The 21,273-nt window shown below is 38.6% G+C and overlaps 1 protein-coding gene across 3 annotated transcripts in view; it reads left to right on the plus strand.

Annotated features, from left to right (window-relative positions):
- Nucleotides 1-21,273, plus strand: part of UIMC1 (ubiquitin interaction motif containing 1) — a 118,146-nt gene that overhangs the window by 75,565 nt on the left and 21,308 nt on the right. For all 3 annotated transcript variants that reach the window (XM_042945789.1, XM_042945805.1, XM_042945798.1), the window contains one exon: nt 564-714. In XM_042945789.1, the coding sequence (XP_042801723.1) occupies nt 564-714 (151 nt within the window). The remainder of the gene's footprint in view (nt 1-563; nt 715-21,273) is intronic.

The raw sequence follows: 21,273 nt of genomic DNA on the forward strand, positions 1-21,273 counted from the left end.
TATCTTACTGGTCTAAGGTGAGGCCTAGCTCTTAAATTTTAGTTATGCTCCTTTAGAACTCTCCTTTCCTAACTGCTTATGTCTGAAGTCACTTGCAATGCTCACAGTTCTTTATGACATTGAAAAAGTTTCTTTGAGATGCTGTTGATAAGCATACTGACTTAAGAGCATGAGAGAGAGAATGCCCTCAGATTTTGGAGCCAAATAGTCCTTGATTTGAATTTCAGCTCTGCCTCTTATTTGTTCTCTAACTTTGGGCAAGTTGCTTTACTGTTTTGGACAGTGCTTTCTTCATGTGTAAGAAAGATGATGTTAATACCTTTGTAAGATTGCTATGAGGCTTGAGTATTACATGCAGAGTGCTTAGCATATAGTATGCGGGCACTGAATAAGTATTAACTATATTAGTGTATCTCCCAATCTTCAGACCTGAATTTGGCAAACTGATTGGTATTTTCTTAGAAAGTAAATGAAATATGGGATGGACTCCCTTGCAGTTCTGTGAAGGAAAAGATATTTTAGAAAGTAAAGTTTTTATAGTTGCCATTTGTTATTTTCTTCAGGTTGATAACAGGGAAAATGCTGAGAAGGAAATAGCTATTTCTACTGTCTCATCCAGTACCCAGGTGTCCTGCCCACTATGTGACCAAGACTTTCCACCCACAAAGATTGAGCGACATGCCATGTACTGCAATGGAATAGGGCAAAGTACAGGTAAGACTTACCAGGATTTATCAAACTTTTCTTTGCATAATAGTTTTGTAATCCTCTATAATACAGTACAGGAAAAACAGACTACTCTTCCTCAAAGTCAAAGTTGTTGGATTTGTCTTTTTCTCTTTCCCATATCTGTTCTTTATTTCTTTGGCAGGTATGCTCTTTTGTTGCACATACTTAGGAGAAAGGGAGGGGAAAAATCTTTCATCTTGGTATAGGTGGGCCAAAAATCAGTGTGATGCCATGGACCTTCCATTTCATCTTTTATATTCAAATATTGAGATTCCATGGAGCTTGAGGAATTAAGTTCTAGGGTTGCCTGTTTTTTTCAAAATTGAAGTGTAATTTACACAATGTTATAAGAGTTGCCTGTTGTTTTTTTTTTTATTCAAAATAAATCCCTTGTGGGGTTTATTTATGTGTGTAGAAATTCTAACTAAAAACAGAAGCCAAAAAGTATCCCTCATTTCTGTTCATGTGCTATATGTCTCTGCTGTATCACCCTGGAACCATTGGTTACCTCTTGAAGACTACATCAAAAACCTTAGTTTTGGTGCAGTGTGAGATACTGACCAAGAGAATCTGCTTGTTGATCACAGTCCATTACCATCCCCAATCCTGCCTTTCTGTCTAAGCGTGTTGCACTTCTTAGTCCCACTTGATTCCCATAACTTGGAAGTATTTAGTCTGAAATTGTATAATTGTGAAGTATTTTATAAGGTAGGAATTCCAGGAAGGAAAGGCACATGTTATTTAATTTTTCCGATATATCACACTTTTTATTTATTATGTAAGGAAGTACCTAAACTTATAAACTTATAATTAAATAAGTTTGTAGATTTTTCTGATTATAAAGTAGTACATGTTCATTGTAATAATAATTGTTTATATTTATTTGTTAAAACTTTTTTTTAAATGTTTATTCATTTTTGAGAGACAGAGAGAGACAGAGTGTGAACAGGGGAGGGGCAGAGAGAGAGGGAGATACGGAATCCAAAGCAGGCTCCAGGCCCTGAGCTGTCAGTACAGAGCCTGAGGTGGGGCTCGAACTCATGAATAACAAGATCATGACCTGAGCTGAAGTTGGAAGCTTAACCGACTGAGCCACCCAGGTGCCCCATATTTATTAAATACTTAAAATGAGTCACATACTACTTACATAAATGGGACCATGCTATAGCATATATATTATTCTATAACTTGCCTTTTTTTATTTAGCAGTAAATTTAGATCTTTCCATGTACAGATATGCTTTTTATATAGTGGACATCTCACCATCTGTAAAATTTTCTGTTTTGCTTTTTCTACTTACTAGCATAAAATTTCCCCCATGTCACTAAAGTTACATGTGTATATATATGTATATATGTGTGTATATATATATATATATATATATTTTTTTTTTTTTATTTAATTAATTTATTTGTTTACTTATTTACATCCAAGTTAGTTAGCATATAGTGCAATAATGATTTTAGGAGTAGATTCCAGTGATTCATCCCCTATGTATAACACCCAGTGCTCATCCCAACAAGTGTAATCCTTAATGCCCCTTACCCATTTAGCTCATCCCCCCACCCACAACCACTTCAACAACCCTCAGTTTGTTCTCTGTATTTAAGAGTCTCTTATGTTTTGTCCCCCTCCTTGTTTTTATATCATTTTTGCTTCCCTTCCCTTATGTTCATCTCTTTTGTGTCTTAAATTCCACATATGAGTGAAATCATATGATATTTGTCTTCCTCTAATTTTGCTTAGCATAATATCCTCTAGTTCCATCCACATAATTGCAAATGGCAAGATGTCATTCCTTTTGATTGCCAAATAATACTCCAGTGTGTGTGTGTGTGTGTGTGTGTGTGTGTGTGTGTGTGTATACACACACACCCCCCTCATCTTTATCCATTCATGTGTTGATGGACATTTGAACTCTTTCCACACTTTGGCTACTGTCGATAGTGCCGCTATAAACATCGAGGTGCATGTGTCCCTTCAAAACAACACGGCTGTATCCCTTGGATAAATACCTAGTACAGTTGCTGGGTCGTAGAGTAGTTCTATTTTTAACTTTTTGAGGAACCTCCATACTGTTTTCCAGAGTGGCTGCACCAGTTTGCATTCCCACCAGCAGTGCAAAAGGGATCTCCTTTCTCCGCACCCTCACCAACATCTCTTGTTGCTTGAGTTGTTAATTTTAGCCATTCTGACTGGTGTGAGGTGGTATGTCATTATGGTTTTGATTTGTATTTCCCTGATGATGAGTGATGTTAAGCATCATTTCATGTGTTGGTTGGCCATCTGGATGTCTTCTTTGGAAAAGTGTCTATTCATGTCTTTTGCCCATTTCTTCACTGGATTATTTGTTTTTTGGGTGTTGAGTATGCTAAATTCTTTATAGATTTTGGATACTAACCCTTTATCTGATATGTCATTTGCAAATATCTTCTCCCATTCTGTCGGTTGCCTTTTAGTTTTGCTGATTGTTTCCTTCGCTGTGCAGAAACTTTTTATTTTGATGAGGTCCCAATAGTTTATTTTTGTTGTGGTTTCCCTTGCCTCCGGAGACATGTTGAGTAAGAAGTTGCTGCAGCCAAGGTCAAAGAGGTTTTTGCCTGCTTTTTCCTCAAGGATTATGATGGCTTCCTGTCTTACATTTAGATCTTTCATCCATTTTGAGTTTATTTTTGTATATGGTATAAGAAAGTGGTCCAGGTTCATTTATCTACATTTTGCTGTCCAGTTTTCCCAACACCCATTTGCTGAAGGGACTGTCTTTATTCCACTGGATATTCTTTCCTGCTTTGTCAAAGATTAGTTGGCCATACATTTGTGGGTCCATTTTTGGGTTCTGTCTTCTGTTCTATTGATCTATGTGTCTGTTTTTGTGCCAGTATCATACTGTCTTGATGATTATAGCTTTGTTATACATCTTGAAGTCCAGGATGGTGATACTTCCAGCTCTGGTTTTCTTTTTCAACATTACTTTGGCTATCCAGGGTCTTTTTTGGTTCCATACACATTTTAGGATTGTTTGTTCTAGCTCTGTGAAGAATGCTGGTGCTATTTTGATAGAGATTGCATTGGGCAGTATTGACATTTTAACAATATTTGTTCTTCCAATCCATGAGCATGGAATATTTTTCCATTTTTTTGTGTCTTCTTCAATTTCTTTCATAACCTTTCTATAGTTTTCAGTGTATAGATTTTTCACCTCTTTGGTTAGGTTTATTCCTAGGTATTTTATGGTTTTGGTGCAATTGTAAATGGGATTGGTTCTTTGATTTCTCTTTCTGTTACTTTATTAGTGGTGTATAGAAATGCAACCAATCTCTGTGCATTGATTTTATATCCTGTGACTGCTGAATTCATGGATCAGTTCTAGCAGTTTTTTGGTAGAATCTTTTGGGTTTTCCATATAGAGTATCATGTCGTCTGCGAAGAGTGACAGTTTGGCTTCCTCCTTGCCAATTTGGATGCCTTTTACTCTTTTATGTTGTCTGATTACTGAGGCTAGGACTTCCAATGCTATGTTGAATAACAGTGGTGAGAGTGGACATCCCTGTTGTGTTCCTGACCTTAGGGAGAAAGCTCTCAGTTTTCCCCCGTTGAGGATGATATTAGCGGTGGGTCTTTCATATATGGCTTTTATGATTGAGATATGATCTTTCTGTCCCTAGAAGGTTTTTATCAAGAAAGGATGCTGTGTTTTGTCAGATGCTTTCTCTGCATCTATTGATAGGATCATGTGGTTCTTGTCCTTTCTTTTATTGATGTGATGTATCCCATTGATTGTTTTGTGCATATTGAACCAGCCCTATATCCCAGGTATAAATCCCACTTGGTCATGGTGAATAATTCTTTTAGTGTATTGTTGGAACCCATTGGCTAGTGTACTTTGTTGAGGATTTTTGTATCCATGTTTGTCAGGGAAACTGGTCTGTAGTTCTCTTTTTTAGTAAGGTCTTTGGGTTTTGGAATCAAGATAATGCTGGCCTTATAGAATGAGTTTGGAAGTTTTCCTTCCATTTCTATTTTTTGGAACAGCTTCAAAAGAATAGGTGTTAACTCTCTTTAAAAGTGTGGTAGATAGAATATATCTGTTAAGTCCATCCAGTCCAGTGTATCCTGCAAAACCTTTGTTTCCTTGTTGATTTTCTGTTTAGATGATCTGTCCATTGTTGTAAGTGGGGTCTTGAAGTCCCATATTATTTATGGTATTATTATCAATGAGTTTTTCTGTATGTTTGTGATTAATTTATATATTTGGGTGCTCTCACATTTGGGGCATAAATGTTTAGAATTGTTAGATCTTGTTGGATAAACCCCTTAATTATGATATAATGCCCTTCTTCATCTCTTGTTACTGTCTTTATTTTAAAATCTAGATTGTCTGATATAAGTATGGCTGCTCCAGCTTTCTTTTGCAACCATTAGCATGATAGATGGTTCTCCATCCCCTTACTTTCAATCTGAAGGTGTCTTTAGGTGTAAAATGGGTCTCTTGTCAATAGCATATAGATGGATCTTGTTTTCTTATCCATTCTGTTACCCTATGTCTTTTGATTGGAACATTTAGTCAGTTGACATTTAGAGTGAGTACTTAAAGATATGAATTTATTACCATTGTGTTGCCTGTAGAGTTGGAGTTTCTGGTGGTGTTCTCTGGTCCTTTCTAGTCTTTGTTGCTTGTGGTATTTTTTGTTTTGTTTCATCTTTTCTCCCCTCAGAGAGTCCCCCTTAAAATTTCTGGCAGGGCTGGTTTAGTGGTCATGAACTTCTTAGTTTTTGTTTGTCTGGGAAACTTTTTATCTCTCCCTCTGTTTTGAATGACAGCCTTGCTGGATGAAGAATTCTTGGCTGCATATTTTTCTGATTCAGCACATTGAATATATCCTGCCACTCCTTTCTGGGCTGCCAAGTTTCTGTGGATAGGTCTGCTGTAAACCTGATCTGTCTTCCTTTGTAGGTTAAGGACTTCTTTTCCCTTGCTACTCTTATGATTCTTTCCTTGCCTGAGTATTTTGTGAATTTGACTGTGATAGGCCTTGTTGATGGTCGGTTTTTGTTGAATCGAATGGGAGTTCTCTGTGCTTCCTGGATTTTGATGTCTGTGTCTTTCCCCTGGATTTTGAGGTCTGTTTCTTTCCTAAAGAAAACTTTAGGAAAGTTTTCTGCTATGATTTGCTCACAAAAACCTTCTACCCCTTTTTCTCTCTCTTCATCTTCTGGGATCCCTATGATTCTGATGTTATTCTTTTTTAATGAGTCACTGAATTCTCTAATTCTTATATTGTACCCTTTTGCCTTACTCTCCCTCTTTTTTTCTGCTTCATTATTCTCCATAAGTTTGTCCTCTGTATTGCTGATTCGCTGCTCTGCTTCATCCATACTTGCCACCGTGGCAGCTATTTGAGATTGCATCTCAGTTATAGCATTTTTAATTTCATCCTAACTAGATTTTACTTCTTTTATCTCTGCAGAAAGGGATTCTATGCTTTTTTCAACCCCAGCTAGTATTATTAATCGTGATTCTAAATTCTGGTTCAGACATCTTGGTTGTACCTGTGTTGATTAAGTTCCTGACTGTCATTTCTTCCTGTTCTTTCTTTTGGGGTGAATTCCTTTGTTTCATCATTTTGGAGGAAGAAAATTAATAAAATAAAAAATAATAAAATAAAAATTAAAAATAACACAAAAAATCTAATAAAAGGATGCCAGACTCTAGGTGTGTTTTGGTCTGGTTGTTGAAAGAAAAAATGTATAAATTTTTAATGCTTATTTATCTTTGAGAGAGAGCGAGCACATGTGAGTGGGGAGGGACAGAGAGAAGGGGACAGAGAATCTGAAGTAGGCTCTGTGCTGACAGCAGAGATCCCAAAGAGGGGCTCAAACTCGCAGACCATGAAATCATAACCTGAGCTGAAGTCGGATGCTTAACTGACTGAACCACCCAGGTGGCTGTAAAAATATTTTTAATGCTAAATATTCCGTGATCTGAATTGCCTCCATTTACTTAACTGTTATGCATTTAGCATGATTCAGGTCACCATGTTGTTGAGCCTATTATGCATGAAGTTGTTGCTGTATTTTGGGGTTATTTCCCAAGGATGTATATCACTAGCTCGGGTGATAGTAAAAAAAGATGGGCTCTAGAGTCTAGTTATTTTGAGATTGAATCCCATCTTTGTTACTTAGCAGTGTGTGATTCTGTGCTGATTTCCTACCTTCCTTTTATGCAGCTTTCAAATTAACAGTAATGACCTTGTTTATTTTTTTAAAGGTTAAATGAGATATCTTAAGGAAAGTGCATAGTACAATTCCTAGCACATTGAGTAAGAACTTAAAAACAATTTTTTTTTAATGTTTGTTTATTTTTGAGAGAGAGCACAAGTAGAGGAATGGCAGAGAGAGAGAGAGGGAGACACAGAATCTGAAGCAGGCTTCAGGCTCCAAGGTGCCAGCACAGAGCCCGACACAGGGTCTGAACCCAAAAACTGCGAGATTGTGACCTGAGCCAAGGTCAGATGCTTAGCCAATTGAGCCAACTAGGCACCCCAGTACTTAAGAACTTTTAGTTGGCTGTTACTATTCTTGGTAGAATTACTGGGTTTGAGATTTTGTCATCATTTTTAAGCATCATTATAATAGCATGGTCATCTTTTAAATGTAGTGAAAGTTGAAGACCTACATTTGATCATCATCACCTTTTAGTAGAACACTGAAGGACTAGGGCTTTAGATGCAATTTTAATTTGACAGAGCTCTTCAGTCTGATTTTTTTAGCAGAGAGTTCCAGTGACTGAAAGAACTCTGGGGTTGGACATCTGGTGACCAGAGAAGGAAGAAACGATCTTGCACATCTCACCAAACATGCTTATCCAGCTGGTATTAATTATCTGAGTCAACAACGTACACAGCATTGAGGTCCAGAGATAAATGAGTTTGAGAGGCTGATTGTACCTTGAGCTGTAGAAAAAATAACTTTATGGTCCGAGCTGTTAGGTAAAGGGTAGCATAAAGTAGCTCTTGCTGACACCTCCCAGACTGAACTCTGATAGTCTGTGCTTAAACAGCAGGCTTTGGTATTCATTACTGTCCAAAGACATCTTTCAGCTATATGATACTTGCTTTTTAGCTTGTTCTTCCTTACTAGAGTGTAGTGGGGCAATTCACAATTCATCTTACTGTTGAAATGAATTCAGCATTGTTTTTAAGTTTTCTGAACCACAACTTATACCACCAGAACCAGGTTGTTGTCACTGAACTTGTTGAGAAGCTGACACCATCAGGTGGGCAAAGGAGACTGAGACTTGCATTGTTGTTCATTCAGGGAAATCCTTTCAGGTTCTCTTTAGTCCACTGGGACAAGTGTCAGTGACCCTGTCGAATGCTGCTCAGTGGGATTTACACTCTGGTCTTGAGCACTCTTTCAGATGTAGATACATGTATGTTTTCTGATAAATTGGAAGTATGTATGTTATTGGCACTGTATGTCTTTTAGCCCTGATCCAACTGTCTCAGATATCCATTTAAAGATGTCTGCTATATCCTGAATAACAGTAACACTTTCTTTTTCAAGGGAAATTTGTTTTAAAAATTAGAGGAGTATAATAAAGAGAAATGTAGAATACTGTAAATATCAACACCAGCTTGTGTATCTACAGTGAGAAATTTGATTCCTTTCTATCCCCTATTTCCTTAACTTCATTTCATTGAAATATTTATGGAACTTGGTTGTTTTTTTTATTTAAAAAGTTTTTTTTAATGTTTATTTTTGACAGGGAGAGAGAGAGACAGACAGAGCATTAACGGGGGAGGGGCAGAAAGAGGGGGAGACACAGAATCCGAAACAGGCTCCAGGCTCTGAGCTGTCAGCACAGAGCCTGACCCGGGGCTTGAACTCACAGACTGAGAGATCATGACCTGAACTGAAGTCGGACGCTCAACTGACTGAGCCATCCCGACACCCCGGAACTTTTTTTTTTTTTTAATGGTGCTAGAACTTAACGTGAGTTACTAAAGAAGTTTGAAACATTTATGCCATTAAGGAGCTTGCAGTGTCATTGGGGAGATAAATATTAACCTAAGAAATTAATTACAAGATGACATAAAGTGAATGATGATGTACCTGTATGAGTGATTTTTTTTTTTAAGTTTATTTTTGAGAGAGAGAGAGAGAGAGAGAGCGCGCGCGCAAGTAGGAGAGGGGCAGAGAGAGAGGTGGACAGAGGATATGTAGCAGGCTCTGAGCTAACAGCAGTGAGCCCATTGCAGGGCTTGAACTCATGAACTGTGAGATCATGACTTGAGCTGAAGTCGGACACTTAATTGAATGAGCCACCCAGGCACCCCTACATGAATGATTCTGACTGTAAGTGCAATAGGAATATGGAGAGCTGCAGTGAATAGGGATGAAATCTCAGAAAGAGGGTTGGTTTAACCTGGGCTAGGAAGGCTAATAGGTTTGGATAAACCCATGGGAAAGTAGGGGACCCTTTATCTTCCTATAGGTTAGATAAGAGAAGGAAGCAGGAGAAAGAGGGATGCCTGGGTGGCTCAGTCAGTTAAGCGTCCGACTTCTGCTCAGGTCATGATCTTGTAGTTCATGAGTTTGAGCCCCATATCAGGCTCTGCACTGACAGTGCAGAGCCTGCTTCTGAGCCTGCTTCAGATCCTCTGTCTCCCTCTGTCTCTTTCTTAAAAATAAACAAACATTAAAAAAAAAAAAAAAAGGAAGCAAGGGAAACAGCCACTAGACAACAGCTTCCACTTAGTCTTCCTAGTAGTGTTAACTTGCTAACCTAAATTACTCTCTCTGACCCTATAAGAGAATTTGCAGCAGGGAGTCCCTACTGGAACTATTCCACTCTTGATTTATTCCTGTGTCTTAAGAACAGAGTTTGGGGATATAGGTGGGATGGAAAAGTAATTAGGGGAATTATGCAAAGCACCTGCTACTGTGCCATGTGCCTGGCATATCATACGTCCTCAATAACTTTGCTGTCTGTTTGCTTTTTTTTTTTTTTTTTTTTTTCACCATCTTGCCTGCCCCTGTTTTCCTTGCCAGAGATAGTAGTGATTGTTTTGGTTCCTCTCAACATTTTATGACTGGAGACAGAGGCCAGGCCCTCAGCCCAGTTTTTGGTAAAAGGGAGCCCCTCTCCTGCCATGGAAGGGAAAGAGTTACTCTTGAAAACACATAATCCAGGCTGGGAGACCATTCGCCCAATGCCTAAGGGGATGGAATAATAGAGAGGACTTATCTCCCAGAGTTAAGTATTCAGCTCTCCCCTTCTTCCTGTTTTCCCCTAAATCTGATCCCAGACATGCTTGGTTTGGCTGTGTAAAAAAAAATAGTAATTAGAGTCATTTACATGAAGTGTCTACCATTTATGCCTAGTTACCGTGCAGCACAATAACAATTATGCATATCATTAAATATGTGTCTGATTAACTTTGCTGTAAGTTTTATTTGATTATAATACTACACTCTGAGTAAGTTGGCTCAGTCTGCTCAGTTTGTTGCTCAATGACATGGCTACTACAGGTTTGGAAAAACTAGAGGGAGTGTTCTTTAAAGGCATTGTTTGAGGGGAGAAGATTTGTTAAATTAATCTAGACTAACAAAGATAGGTTGCTTTTGTATTTGCTTTCTGGAAAATGTGTTTGAGACCATTTTTATTAAAACATTTAGGAAGAATAAAGCTCTCCATTTACTTAGTAAATGTTTACTAAGCGACTGCTATATACCAGATACAGTGAACAGAATATACAAAGTCCCTGTTCTCATGGAGCTTATATTTTAGCAGTGGGATACTGACAGTAAATAAGTAAACATCCAGTATGTTAAGTGGTGATAAGTATTTTGGAGAAAAAGAGGAAGCAGAGGAAGAGGATGGAGAATACTGAGGTCAAGGGGTAGCAATTTAGAATAGGTGGTAGGGAAGGTCCCATCAAGGAGGTGACATCTGAGCAGAGACCTAAAGGAAATGAGGGATTTCAAGGTGGAGAGGAGAGTGTGTTACAGTCAGAAGGAACAGTAAGTATGAAGACTTTTGGTTGTGAACAGGCTTGGTGTGTATGAGAGAATGACAAGCCAGTGTGGCTGGAGTGGAGTTAGTGAGGGAAAGATAAACAGTGAAATTAGAGAGGTAATTGGGGAGGGGACAAGTGGACAGATCACATAGGGTTCTTAGGCCATAGTAAGAACTTTGGCTTTTAATTGGAGCAAAGGAGGAGCCTTTGGAGGGATTTGAGCAAAAAAAAATGAATTAATATTTGAGTAAAGGATCACTTGGTTGCTGTATGTATGGATTGTTGAGGTGGGGGACAAGAGTGGAAGCTGGGAGGATAGCCAAAATTTTATTTTTGGCAATATGATAGAGTGGGAGAAACATGGGCTTTGGAACTAGGCAGATCTGAATTTAAATGTCCACTGTTAATACTTGTCAGCTGGATAATATTTGACAAATGACCTTACCCTTTTGAGGATCAGATGTCTTGTTTATAAAATTAGTCTGACATCATTAGGATTGTCCTGAGAATCAGAGACACTTTACAAAGTACCTAGCACTGTGTTTAGCATGTAATAAGTGTTCAGTAAATAGTAGCTGCTGTTATTGAATATTACTCCTGTCTGTGTAGTCTCTCTGAAGTCTGTTTCTGTGTGCCAGTACCTAAAGAATAGTCCATAAGCCAGGTAGAGGGGAAGATGAAAGGCAGGGAAAATTGTAAGGTGGTAAGAATAAGCTAGTAAGAAATAGATGGTGGGAGAGTTAGGGAAGCTGAAGGCATTAACTGTGTACTCTTTGGGCCTGGAGACAGAGGTGTGGCTTAGAGTCAGGATACTGTCAGGAGTGGATTTTCTTTTCATGGATGTCTCCTCGAAAAATAATAGTAAGTGGGTGAGTGTAGGTGAGATTCCTTGCTATAAACTTGCCTCAGAGCTAACAGAGAAGGACTGAGGCCTAAAATTAGGCTTAACTTGGGTGGCTTAGCAAAAATCTCAAGACCTGAACATCTCTAATGAAGAACTTTTTTTATTTTCTATTAAAAATTTTAAAAATGTTTATTTATTTTGAGAGAGAAAGAGCAGGCATGAGCAAGGGAGGGTTACAGAGAGAGGGAGAGAGAGAATATCCCAAGCAGGCTCTGTGCTGTCAGTACTGAGCCCGATGTGGGGCTCAAACTCAGGAACTGTGAGATCATGACCTGAGTTGAAATCAAGAGTCAGATGCTCAACTGAGTGAGCCACCCATGTGCCCCGAAAAGCTTTTTTTAATTAGATAAAGTTTGACTTTTTCTTTTTTATATACCTGAATTTGCCTACCTGAATGTAATTTGTACCCCATTTACTCTTCACTCTTGTATCAATATGGTTTTTGTGGTACCTAGGAAAAGTAGATTAACTATATTACTATTGACACCTAACTACTGAGGTGTTAACAATTGGGAAATAGCACAGTTTTAGTAGAAATAACATGGATTTTGGAGACAGACTGGCTTGTGGGGAGATCTACAAATCCAAACATACTGAGATATTATAGTACAGTTGGGCAGATAAAGCATGAACATGAATAACTGTAACACAAGGTCAGAATTACTAATGGACTTAAAGTCTGTGGTGTTTCAGAGGAAATGTGATTAGAGATTGAGATGAAAGGGCATTAATGTAAAAGAACAGTAGGCAAGATCACATAAATAGAAAAGTATGAACAGTATACAGGAAAGAGCAAGTGATTCAATGTGGTTGTAGTATGGGCAATATGAAAGGAAATAGTAGGCAATTGTAGAATGACAAATGTAACTTGAATTATGTGGGTTAAAATGGGGTAGAGTTTTTTCTACTTGTAAAAGAATTTTTTTGTGTGTTTACTTCACACTATGGTATATAGGACTCTTTGGGATGCAAGTGTTGAAAATATAATTCAAGTAACCTTAAGCAAAAAACAAGTTAGTTTGCATGGTAATTGGGAAGTCTGGTGTAGGTTTCAGACAGACCTTGATCTAAGAGCTCAGATGAGATCTCCATCTTTTGACTCTACTTGTCTGTTTTCAATAGGCTTTTCAAGGGCAAACAGAATGTCTGCCAGCAGCTGTAGACTTTTCACCTTTATTGGAAAGGAGTTCTTTCTCCTGAAACCATAGATCAGTCTAGAGAAAGACTTTTGATTAGTCTTTATTTGATTTAAGTGACCATTCCTGGACTAGTCACTGTAACCAAGTAGGAGGGTATGCATCGTTCTTAAGTCAGAACAAGTAACAAAACCCTGTTAGTAACTGTCAGAAAAATCTATAAGTCACAGTAACAGAAAACACCATTAACAATAGGTTTAATATGTAGGGTTTCTTTTTCTCACATAACAAGGATCTAGAGTGAGGCAATGCTCAGTGATGTAATGAAAATTTAGACTTTTCTCTTTTGCTTCTACAGTCCTTGACTTGTGGCTTCCTTTTTTTTATATATAATTTTTTTAATGTTTATTTATTTTTGAGAGAGAGAGAAAGACAGAGTGCAAGCAGGGGAGGGGCAGAGAGACAGGGAGACACAGAATCCAAAGCAGGCTCCAGGCTCTGAGCTTCAGCACAGAGCCCGATGCGGGGCTTGAACCCACAAACCACAAGATCCTGACCTGAGCTGAAGTCAGATGCTTAACCGACTGAGCCACCCAGGCACACTAATTTGTGACTTCTCGATTCATGGTCTCAAGGTGGCTTTTTTATCTTTAGACCTCACATCTGTGTTCCAGGAAGGAGGGGATAAAGGGGCATGGCTATAGATTTTTACTGTTGCAGTCTAACACTCCTATATTATTCTGTATAGTCTAATATTCCTATAATCTTGTGGAACTGAGCTTATTCCAAATTGTGGTAGAATTAGGCCAGTTATGTATCTGGTGTTCATGTCTTTTATGTATGTGTGTTTGCCTTTATGTATAAAATTATACTGTCTTTGAAGTCGTTGATTAATTTGCTTTGTACAGTGATTCACCTTAACAAAAAATTTTGTTTTCTACTGTTTAATGAAGTGTTGCACTAGGTGCTGGGGGTCCTCAAGAGGTAGTAAAGGGATATGATACAGAGCTGACTGGGACCTCAAATTTATATTCAGGGAATTCACACAGTCTAGTGGGGCAAACAGACTTGGGCATAACTATGACACAAATCATTTGAAGAACTAAAATAAAGGCACTAGCCACTCATACAATAGAAGGGGGTTAATTTCTGATTGGTGAGAAAAAGAGCAGATTCTTGTTTAAGGGTTCCCTTAATATTAGGCTTAGGTTTTTTACCATTTTTTTTTCCTTCTATTAAAGATACATGTCCAAAATAGCACAAGCCTTGGGGCACCTGGCTGGCTCAGTTGACAGAGCATGTGACTCTTGATCTTGGGAATGTGAGTTGAAGCCCTATGTTGGGTGTAGAGAAAAATAAAATCTTTTTTTTTTTTTTTTTTTTTTTTAAGTTTATTTACTTTGAGAGAGAGGAAGAGAGTATGAGTCGGGGAGGGGCAGAGAGAGAGAGAGGGAGAGAGAATCCTAAGCAGGCTTTGTGCCATCAACACAGAGCCTGACGCGGGGCTTGAACTCATAAACTGTGAGAGCATCACATTAGCTGAAACCAAGAACCAGACACTTAACCAACTGAGCCACCCAGGTGTCCCCCAAAATAAAATCTTTTAGTCAAACAAGCAAGTGGGACACCTGGGTAGCTCAGTTAATTGAGCATCCGACTTCTGCTTAGGTCATGATCTCACAGCATGTGAGTTTGAGCCCCATGTTGGGCTCTGTGCTGACAGCTCAGAGTCTGGAGCCTACTTTGGATTCTGTGTCTCCCTCTCTCTCTGCTCACCCCCACTTGCATTCTGTGTGTGTGTGTGTCTCTCTCTCTCTCTCTCTCTCTCAAAAATAATAAACATTTAAAAACAAGCAAGTGGCATGAGTCTTACATAAATTGTCTGAATTTCTGTTTAGAGTTATTTCTTTAAACTAGGATTACTAAAAGTGAAATTACTGAATTATATCTACAGAGTTTTTTTTTTTAAATTTTTTTTTAACATTTATTTATTTTTGAGACAGAGAGAGACAGAGCATGAACGGGGGAGGGGCAGAGAGAGAGGGAGACACAGAATCGGAAGCAGGCTCCAGGCTCTGAGCCATCAGCCCAGAGCCTGACGCGGGGCTCGAACTCACGGACCGCGAGATCGTGACCTGAGCCGAAGTTGGACGCTCAACTGACTGAGCCACCCAGGCGCCCCATCTACAGAGTTTTAAGATTGCTTTCTAGAAAGGTTTTAGTCATTTAAATTTTCTCCAGTAGAATATGAGACTATTCCTTTTACCACACTATTCCAAATACTGAGGAATATTCGTTTTTCTTTTTCTTTTTTTTTAAATACAGATCATGACATATATGATACGTAAATAATAGCATTTCACTGTACTTTATTTATATTTCTTCAATTAGTAGTAAAGTTAAATTTTTTTCTTTTTTTAAAATTCTTTAAAATTTAAAATTCTTCTTTGAAGAATTGTTCTCTGAACTTTGCCCAAGTATCTTTTGGGTTCTTAGTATTTTTCTTATCCATTTATAGAAGTTATTTATAAATGATTTGCCTTTTGCTTTGAAGGTGCTTTCCAGGTTTTTTCTACCCACCCATCAGTTTTCACCAGGTTTCCAGATTTATGCAGCCTGAGACACCAACTTCTTGGTGTGAACACTGTCAAAGCTTTTATTTCTTGAAGAAGAGTGCTGATTCTGTAGAAGGATCTAATTCATGTGAATAGAAGTAGCACTGATAGGGGGAAAAGAGTATTGGAATCCATGCAGCATTAAGGGGGGTGGGCATTAAGGAGAAAGGATAAAGACTTTATTGCTATTGTTGGTGGCAGGAAGAAGCTAAGAAGTAGAAGGTGGCGGCCTGGAATTGGAGTCAGTAGGAGCCAGATACCCAAAATGGTATACTATTTAAAGTAGATTCCTCTTTGATAACTTGAGTCCAGAACTCTTTGACATTTTCTGAGTGGCCACCATCTTATTTGAATGTCTACTGACATAGCTACTGATGAACTCCTAGACCAGTATCTACCTCTACCCCAGACTTAAAGGTTGCACTGTATGTAACCCTTCTCCTCTTGTATTAAGTATTAATAATGTAGCAGCGGTGTGCCTCTCACTTCCCCTCCCTTCACATCTTGGTTGTCTTCTGACAACTTCTCTTCATCCTTTCTGTGGGACATTGCCTCATATCAGCTCCGCTGTGATGCATTAATAAAGTTGCTGTATGGTTTAGCATGTGAAATGGATGTCTGACTGCAGTCTCTGTCTGCTTGAGTCTTTAGTGCCTTCATTCTTCTCATCTTATTCCTCTTAACATTGGCTTTGTCTTTGCTTCAGTTACCCCTACTCTTTGTGCCTCACTGCTAAAGAGCCAGACCTCAGGATTTCTTTCAGCAGTGTTCTGCCAGATGTGCTTATTCTTTCCTGAAAAATAAAATAGCTCTTATTAACACCTGAGTTAATATCCAAAGCATTATGTGTTGAAGGAATATTATCAGCTAAAACCCACTTTAGAGAAGTTCTCTCACTTCATGATCTAGTCACACTTTTTAACTTGGGCATTTAGAACATTTTAAGAAAGAAGGAAGTTCAGGGAATTAATATTAGATCAGTCATCTCCTTTAAAACTATTTTAGAGCCACAGGCAGGACTTTAGTTACCTCAGAGGATAAATGTTACTGTTATCGTCATTTTATTCATGAGGAAACTGGCTTCAGAGAGGGCAGCATCAGATAGTTAATAAGCAGTAGATCCAGGGCCTAAGCCCAGGTTGGCCTGACTCAAGAGCTAGCATTCTTCATTGCTACAGGTTCATTCTGCCTTCCCATGTATGGAGACAGGAATACACAAAATTTGAGGAGAACATGGAAGCCTCAGTCAGTTTTAGGAGGACAGAGTACTAGAATCCTTCATCCCTGAATGCAAACATGAAATCTGATCTCATCAGAATTGACCTTGTCAGCTTTTAAATTACCTGGGAGAAACAGTTTGATGGATTCAGACTATTTCCTAGTGAACTGAGTTGATATGACATAAGTCACCTCTGTAAAAGCGTGTGTGTAAAATGAAAGGATCAGATGAACTATCAGAATTACTTCTGGTGGTGGCTGTAGAAATTGTCCATTCACAGACTGACTTATTACTAAGGAGTCTAAGGGCATAATATAAAGGAAACACTTGATAGCAAGATAATATTTTTCCATTAAGTAAAAGGATTTAATGTGCCAGGTCTTTACAAATCATACCTAATATGAACCAATAAGAGCTACCGTTTATGAGCACCTGTTATATATCTGGAACTGTGCTTTTTGTATAATAAGCTTTTGAAGCAGATATTATTCCATTTTTATAGAAGAGGAAACTGAGGCTTCACAGGAAAATAATTTTCCCAGTATCACATTCCTAGAAAGTGGCAGGAGCTGGCATATACAAGCAGCTTAAATTAAAAAACTCATACTCCAGGGGGGGCCCTGTGTGGCTCAGTCAATTAAGCTTCCCACTCTTGATTTCAGGTCAGGTCATGAACTCACAGTTTGTGGGTTTGAGCCCCGCATCAGGCTCTGTGCTGGCAGTGTAGAGCCTGCTTGGGATTCTCTGACCCTCCCCCCTCCCTCCCCCTGTTTCTCTCTCTCACAATAAATAAATTTTTTTAAAAAGTCAAAAAACCTCATACTCCAAAGAATCATCCAGGAATGTTCAGATTAAAAAAAAAAAAAAAAAAAAAACAAGAACGGGGCACCTGGGTGGCTCAGTTGGTTAAGCATCCGACTCTTGGTTTCAGCTCAGGTCATGATCTCACGGTTTCATGAGTTAGAGCCCCACATTGGGCTCCAAGCTGACAGTGCAGAGCCTGCTTGGGATTCTCTGCCTCCCACTCTCTCTGCCCCTCCCCCACTTGCTCTGTGTCTCTCAAAATAAATAAACTTTAAAAAAATTTATTAAAAAAAACAAATTTCAGAATACTAAATTTAACATGATAGTCAATATATTGTTTTAAGAATTTATGGTAAAACTGTGTGTTTGTATAATAACAAATTATATAATTTTGACAATAAAGGCTTCTTGGTGGAGATGGGTGGAGGCAGACTATGGGATCAGGAAGAAGCACACAGATAATCAATTTTGAGAATAGTGTAGTGTTTTGTTTTTTTAAAAATTTTTTTAACATTTATTTATTATTGAGAGACAGAGAGACACAGAGCGTTAGCAGGGGAGGGATAGAGAGAGGGGAGACACAGAATCTGAAGCAGGCTCCAGGCTCTGAGCTGTCAGCACAGAGCCTGACGTGGGGCTCGAACTCATGAACTGTGAGATCATGACCTGAGCCGAAGTTGGTCGCCCAACCAACTGAGCCACCCAGGCGCCCCGAGAATAGTGTAGTTTTTAAGTTGGATGATTGGTTTGGATATATATATTTTTTGTACATATTATAAACATTTTAAAGAGCTTGTATGTTTCTGTTACGCTTCTTGTTATTCATTTCACTCCTATAGGAACCTTGATAAAGCAGCTACTAGTAAAATTCAGAGAAGTTCAGTTTTTTCTCTATATGAAACTCATTTAGTATTACCTTAATTTAGGATCTGATGACAAGATGTAACCACTGGATATACTTGTCATTAATAATCCTTGTGTTTTTTTAAATGTTTATTTTTGAGAGAGAGTGTGCACACAAGTGGGGGAGGGGCAGAGAGAGAGGGAGGCAGAGGATCTGAAGCAGTCTCTGTGTTGACAGCAGAGCCCAGTGCAGGGCTTGAACTTGTGAACTGTGAGATCATGACCCGAGCTGAAGTTGGACACTTAACTGACTGAGCCACCCAGGTGCCCCCTCCCATTAATGATTCTTTAGAGAGAAGGCTCTTAGGTTTTTTCCTAGGTTCTTTATATCTATGCTTTCATACCAGTTTTTTCAGAAGACAATGGCCAGTTTAATTTTGATTATTGTCTTGCAAAAGGACTTCGTGTGTTTGTTTTAAATACAAACATATAAAATTCAAACATAAAAATTGAGAGAATAGTAGTACTTTGAACCCCAGGGTATGCCACTTGTTCATCAGCTCATGGTCACTGGTGTTCTATCTACATTCCATCCATAACCTCCTCTCCTCAGATTATTTCAAATCAGATCCCAGATACCATTTCATTATAATACTAGTTATTCTTGAAAGAGAAGATCTCCTTAAAAGAAAAACTGGGGCACCTGGGTGGCTCATTCGGTTGAGTGTCCAGGTTTTGATATCCACTCAGGTCATGATCTCGTTGGTGGGATCAAGCCCCAGGTCGGGCTTTGCACTGGTGGCCTGGGAGCCTGCTTGGAATTCTCTCTCTCTGCCCCCCTCCCCTTTCTCAAAATGAATGAATGAATGAATGAATGAATGAAAACGAAAAAAACCAATCTAAGCATTATATTATACCTAAAAAATTAATATCATCAAATATTTGGTGAATTCAAATGTCCCTTAGTCTCCTGATTGTTTGAAATCAGAGTTTAACAAGGTTTACACATTGTAGGGAGTTTTTTTTCTTAAATGTTTATTTTGAGAGAGAGAGAGGGAGGGAGAGAGAGAGAGGGAGGGAGAGAGAGAAGCCCAAGCAGGCCCCACGCTCAGCTCAGAGCCTGACTTGAAGCTTGATCCCACCACTGTGAGATTGCAACCTGAGCCGATATCAACAGTAGGTTGCTTAACTGACTGATCCACCCAGGTGCCCTGTAGAAAGTTTTTGATGCTAATATCTTAGGCTTTCTTAATTTATGGGGAGATTCACATCCCCAAAATGTTCCTTTTTAAGACTTAAACACTCAGGATTTATATTCATAAGCTTAGTATTGTTATTCACAGTAACTGTGTCACAGCCATTTTTATTCCTTCCACAGCATCTTAACAGTGTTATGCAGGTAGGCCCTCTGAAAATGTACTCTTTATTTTTTATTTAAAAAAAAAATTTTTTTTTAACATTTATTTATTTTTGAGACAGAGAGAGACAGAGTGTGAACGGGGGAGGGTCAGAGAGAGGGGAGACACAGAATCTGAAACAGGCTCCAGGCTCTGAGCAGTCAGCACAGAGCCCGACGCGGGGCTCGAACCCACATACCGCAAGATCGTGACCTGAGCCGAAGTCAGTCGGCTTAACTGACTGAGCCACCCAGGCGCCCGAAAATGTACTCTTTTAAAGCCAAAGTTGAGAAACTTCTTAAAGGGACAGATAGTAAATATGGCTATGCAGGCCATATGGTCTCTGTCACAACTTCCCAGATCTCTGTCACAGCTACACAACTGTACTATTATAGAATGGAAGAAACCATAGACAATACATAAATGAATTAGGTGGCTGTGTTCCAGTAAAAGTTTATTTATAAAAATAGGTGGTCAGCCTGTAATTCGCTTATCCTTGTTCTACAGCATTAGTTTTTCAGAATGTGTTCTACAGATCACTAGGTTCTGTGAAGGTGTGTAAAGGGTATGGCGGCCAGGACTAGTATTGGTATAACAGTCTACCTTTACCACCACCTCATCTGGAACTCTGCTTGTGTGGATTTTTATATATTGGGTATCAAATGAGATTTTATTTAAAAACAGGATTCTCTTGTTTAGAATAAAAAAATGTTGAAGTTCATGGGTGTATAACATTCCTAGTCTTTATAGCAGTGACTCCTATTATTGCTTTGTGTGAGGCACCATGCACTTATGTATTTATACTTACCCTTATCCCATCTGATCTTTGCAGCAACCTTAAAATTACATTCTGTCATCACCAAAGAGAAGTAAGTAACTTTGTCAAAATCTCTAAGCTAGTAAATTGGATTGCTTGACTTTTTATTACTGAAGACAGGAGTTCTCTGTATGTCCTGAATACTAGTCATTTGTCAAATATATGTTGTACAGATAATTTCTTGTAGTCTGTGACTGCCTGTTTTCCTAATGGTGTCTTGATGAGCAGAAGTTTTAAGATGAAGTTTAATTTATTATTTTTTTCCTTTATAGTTGCTATTTTCTGTTTAGGTTTATAATGCATCTTGAATTGATTTTTTTGGAAGGTGTGAGGTAAGGGTTGAGGTTTATTTCTTCCATATGGATATCTAGTTATTCCAGCACCATTTATGGAAAAAAATTCTCTTTCTCAATGGATTACTTTGGTGCCTTTGCAGAAAAATTAAATGACTATAGGGGCGCCTGGTTGGCGCAGTCGGTTGGGCGTCCGACTTCAGCCAGGTCACGATCTCGCGGTCCGTGAGTTCGAGCCCCGCGTCAGGCTCTGGGCTGATGGCTCGGAGCCTGGAGCCTGTTTCCGATTCTGTGTCTCCCTCTCTCTCTGCCCCTCCCCCGTTCATGCTCTGTCTCTCTCTGTCCCAAAAATAAATAAACGTTGAAAAAAAAATTAAAAAAAAAATGACTATATATAGGTCATGGTTCTCTGTTATAGTTCCTTGATCTGTTTGTCTTTATGCCATTGATGTAAATATCTTAATTACAGTAGCTTCCTAGTAAGTCTTGAAATT

This window comes from Panthera leo, chromosome A1, assembly GCF_018350215.1.
Source record: "Panthera leo isolate Ple1 chromosome A1, P.leo_Ple1_pat1.1, whole genome shotgun sequence".
Classification (NCBI taxonomy): Eukaryota; Metazoa; Chordata; class Mammalia; order Carnivora; family Felidae; genus Panthera; species Panthera leo.